This window comes from Lutjanus erythropterus, chromosome 11 (genome assembly GCF_056507025.1).
Source record: "Lutjanus erythropterus isolate fLutEry1 chromosome 11, fLutEry1.hap2, whole genome shotgun sequence".
NCBI lineage: Eukaryota > Metazoa > Chordata > Actinopteri > Lutjaniformes > Lutjanidae > Lutjanus > Lutjanus erythropterus.
In genome coordinates this window covers 18,240,424-18,245,043 of record NC_139327.1, presented here as the reverse complement: position 1 = coordinate 18,245,043, position 4,620 = coordinate 18,240,424, and the positions used below count along the sequence as shown (strand labels likewise).

The window sequence follows — 4,620 nt, the reverse complement described above, 5'->3', positions numbered from 1 at the left end:
TCTTTACATAAACACTAGGGGGCATGCTACACAAGTACATGTCTGTGTGCTCATACCCTGTGTTGTTATTGTTTTGTTAACAATCCTCCCCTGTGTCACTGGAGCAGCGTGTTTTGTGCACTTTGATTGTAGTTCCACAGCATCAGCAATAACACATGAACTACTGCCATATTCAGATGTGGGCAGAGCAGTGGTCGAACAGAGGGCAGCCCATTAAAAACACAGCAGGACAGGCAGAATTGAACTGCTCACTGTGTCTAAAGCAAACAGATTAGTTAGAACTTCACTCGCAGTTATTATAACTTTTGAAGGGCTTGTTGTTTTGAAGGAGTCTTTTGTGGTCTGTGTTTACTCCTCTGTCCAGACATAGGGCTGTATGTAAGTACAACATCAAAGATCTGTCCCTCTTTGATTTAGATGTTTGTGTTGGTTAACAGTTGAGATCATTTACTGCATTTCTCAATCACAGAGCAGGCTGAACAAAAGAATATTGTTTAGCACAGGAAATTACAACATAATTCTCTGTAAAAATGCCTAAAAGCAATCTCGAATTCTCAAGAAGCTGTTAGCTTAAACTGAGTAAGCTGATAGTCCTGCCCTTCAGCCCTCAGACAGCCATCATTCAGTGATACTTTGTTATTGTGATTTGGACAGAGCAGGACGGACTCCTCCCCCGTGGTGGAAATGCTGTATAAATGCAGCATCAGCCTGTCCACAACAGTGTCTGAAAGCTTATTGGTACACAAACATGAAGGGACTGAGCTTGGTTCTCCTTGTGCTTCTCCTAATGCTCGCTGTCGGGGAGGGTAAGCAATGGATACACACACGCGCACATACACACTCACTGTTTTCTTACTGCTTATGATCAAATCAAGCAAATCACGACATGGCAAATGCTCAAAATGCACTGTACTCATTCTGGGGCTGTTTGTGTGGCACTGAGGAGACTTGACAGGTTTCTTAACCATTAAGTAATTTAAATTTGAACTTCTTTTAAAGTTTAAAGGCTTTATTGTGACTGCAGTTCATGAACAAGTCAGGAACATTTGAACATATGCGATTCTTTCATAATGATCTACAGGCAATGACCCAGAAATGCAGTATTGGACATGTGGGTATAGAGGACTCTGCAGACGGTTCTGCTATGCTCAGGAGTACATTGTTGGTCATCACGGGTGTCCTCGCAGATACAGGTAGGCCTGCAGAGATCTTTGAGTAGAACTGTGCATAACTTTGTACTTTTATTAGAAAGATCGTATGAGCTATTTTTAAACTGTAAAATTAATTTCAGTTGTGCTGTTTTCATTTTCAGGTGTTGTGCTACGCGTTCTTAGCACCTGCTATCAAATGATGCCTTGAAGGTGTTACATCATGAAGGCTGACATCTTCAGGGATTCTGGGAACTGATGCAGACTTTGCCTGGATAAATTATTTTGACTGATCAACCCCTCTTGGATTTCTAACACGCTGTGGGATCTGACAATCAGCGCTTTTGAAGTGGACTTTATATGAGTGGCCATTAGCTGCTGCTACGATGTGTGACTGATCCTGTAGCTTACATTTAATAATGTTTCACTCTAAATCCTGTGTGAACACTTAGTTCTCTCTGAATTGCTGTGTGGCCAATAAACACATTAACATAAATTCACTCATGTTTGGTTGTTGCTTTTTCTTTACAATCATCATCACCATCAGCTTGAGTGGCCAGACTACTGCCTGCAGGCCAGCTGCAGCCCCCTGCCTGTTTTTAAATGTCCCACAGTTCATTTTTAAAATGAAACTAGAATATGGCTTTCTAATAAATTGCACTGTATGTATATATATTACATTCTTAGATTTTTAAGTGCGCACCTGAGCCATGCACTGTATTAAATGCATTGAATTAATTCAAATTAAAATAAATTTAAGGCTTTAATATGTTGTTTTATATTATATTATATATTAAGATGAGTTGTGTAGTTACATTATCCTAAATGTTTCGAACAATCTTTAAACGCAGAGAAAACTGTAATTTATTTAAGGTAACAGGGTGCCTCCTGCTAGATGTTGCTAGTTAATGTAACTTCCAGGAAAACACAGGATATTTCAGAAATGTCAGAGAGTGAGGAAGGAAGTCGGAAAATGTAACTAAACATAATGTTAATGAAACTTTAATACACTGTTTCATCCTTGAACATGATTTCTGCCTGCGTCATGTCAAATAGATTTTAATTAGCCATGGCGCTTGTCTGAAGATAACAACTCCCATGATGCCACATTACTTCACACCATCAGCAAAGTATGTCTTTTGTTATTGTTTTAATGTGAGAGCAAACCCTAGTGGCAAAACCTACATATTGCGTGTTTAAGAGCAGTAGATACAGAAATATTTTTTTGTAATATGTGGGCACACTAATGAACTACTGTAATGTCAAACAGACTGTTTAGTGGTGGTGTGTACTTAGTTTGATAGAAAATACATTTTCTATAGCATATGGGGCTTTCTGGTCTGTAATGACTGATTTATTTGCACAGTAACTGGTTAAAAACTACACATTTACTATTGTAAAACACACATCTGGGCACCCTGTGTCCCAAATATAATGCAAAGTAGTTCTTTCACTTTACATTTGAAAACACGGTGTGAAAACTTCTGTGTGCAGCCCATTACCCACTTGGCTTGACCTTAGGGAAATAACAGCATGGAAAGCAGTCTGAGTTGAGTCTGGCATGCTTTCACTCAGCGCTGTACTGACAGGAGACAATGATGGTCAAATGACTGACCCAAATAGCTGTGATGGAATAGAGCTTTTGTGAATGAAGTGTTATGCCTCTTGTCTGTGTTTATGTTATTTCAACGTTCTGTCTGTCTGGACAACATTGTCTGGAACAGACGGACAACGTCACAATCCACCAGGCACGATTGCAAAGCAAATTCATTGTGATAATGACAGCCCATCTCCGATTGTGACAAATGTCGATGTCGGTGAACTTTGGCTTTGTTTGTTTGTTTTGACTGTCAGCCAAAAAGCAAATATACTCACCTCGGTTTAGGGTGTAAATCCTAAACACTGACATCTGGTAGCCAGATAACCGTCTGACTCAGACATTTTACCATCGATCTGGTTACTGACTGTTGTATCCAGGATCTGAAGATGGTTGATGATTGGCCCGGGCTGGTAGGTGTTAAAGGCATGGATGCTATTTGTAAACAGGAGCCACTGTATTGTGCCCTGTATTGTCATCTGGGTTGAATCTTTGTGCTATTCAGACAGAGCAGCGTGACCAAACTACAAAGGGGTAAACCCCCACGAACCTGTTTACATGAGGCTGTCTGTCTTCACAAAGCTGACAGTAACAGCTTAAAGCACAAAGTTATTATTGGATGGATGCATTTCTGAACTGTAACAGTGCAGACATAGTGTATATCACTGTAGAGAAACTATAACTTTTAAAAGTGCAGTCCAAGAGACCAAGTGCTGGTTTGGAGTGCTCATGCACTTCCAAGTCTGAGTGATGAATAAAAATAAAAATTGTAACTTTAATGAGAAACTTCTGTTGTAAAGCAAATGCTAGGTGTCAGTAGCCAGCAATGCCATTTGCATTCAAATTAGCATAGCTAATGTGGTTATTTACACCAGTATGATGGAGACAAACAATGATCTTTTCTGAACCTGTACCTAGTGGTTATGTTGCCTAAACCTAACCAAACTGTGACTGAAAACTTTCCCAAAACAAAACAAAACAAAAACAAAAACAAACCAGTCTAAAAAACTTCTGACTTCTGGTGTCACACAGGACTGACACCCGTCTCCCAGATTGCAACTCAAAAACGTGTTATGTCCCATGTTTAACCAATCCATCATTCACAACCTCCTCTATATATATTGACTTTGTTGTTTTTATCTTATAGCTAAATTAGGGGGCTGGGTTTGACTATTCTCATTTGAGAGCAATTTTGACGTTCAGGTACTGCAAAAAGCACAATATTTCTGAAAGTTTTATTTTATTTCCATTACTAGCGTATTTACTTAACAAAAATGCAAACAGCAATTTCTATACATTTTGTATACATTAGTTGTTGGACACAAAATTAGCAGTTCTTTCTCTCAGTTGGTCTTTAATACCCCTGATTAAAATGGCTGGCTGAGTATTGTCCATTTTGTCTGTGCTTTAGTCAAACGCCACATAGAATGTCGTTAAAAACTCTAGCTTTGACACGTAACTGATCAGAAATGTCACTTGATAACTTTCTAATCCACTCAGCCATTGTGTTTGCCCCTACAGAAATATTTGAATAAGCTATTTTGTTCTTTGGACATAGAATATCAGCCAGTTGCAGAAGTGGCTCCCAGGCCGGCGGTTTGAAACCCTTAATCTAGATGGATGAATAGCACTACAGGTAACATTTTGACTTGAACTGCCCCATTAAGTCATTAAAGTGTATTAGAGACACACAGCAAGTTTTCATAATAAATGTTTTGCTGATAACTCTGCAACCCTCACCAAAAAATCTAGATCGATAAATAGCACGACAGACCAGGGAAAAATATGTATTTTGTATTTCAGAGTGAACTGTCCCTTTGACGTCAAATTACATATAAGTGGTAATTGTTTATTTATTATTTTCAGTCGCAGTTT

At 38.9% G+C, this 4,620-nt stretch overlaps 1 protein-coding gene across 1 annotated transcript; it reads left to right on the top strand.

The window, feature by feature from the left end:
- The first annotated feature begins 220 nt into the window (after nucleotides 1-220).
- defbl2 (defensin, beta-like 2) lies at nucleotides 221-1,648 on the top strand. Its single transcript, XM_084730280.1, has 4 exons — nucleotides 221-378; nucleotides 655-806; nucleotides 1,082-1,193; nucleotides 1,313-1,648. Exons 2-4 carry the CDS (start codon nucleotides 749-751, stop codon nucleotides 1,332-1,334), a joined length of 192 nt encoding a protein of 63 aa, XP_084586406.1. The 5' UTR covers nucleotides 221-378; nucleotides 655-748; the 3' UTR covers nucleotides 1,335-1,648.
- The last annotated feature ends 2,972 nt before the right edge of the window (nucleotides 1,649-4,620 follow it).

Coding starts and splice junctions, on each gene's coding strand:
- defbl2 (XM_084730280.1), top strand. CDS start 749: ATGAAGGGACTGAGCTTGGTTCTCCTTGTGCTTCTCCTAATGCTCGCT. Junction 807..1,081: donor AATGCTCGCTGTCGGGGAGG/GTAAGCAATGGA, acceptor AATGATCTACAG/GCAATGACCCAGAAATGCAG. Junction 1,194..1,312: donor GGGTGTCCTCGCAGATACAG/GTAGGCCTGCAG, acceptor TTTCATTTTCAG/GTGTTGTGCTACGCGTTCTT.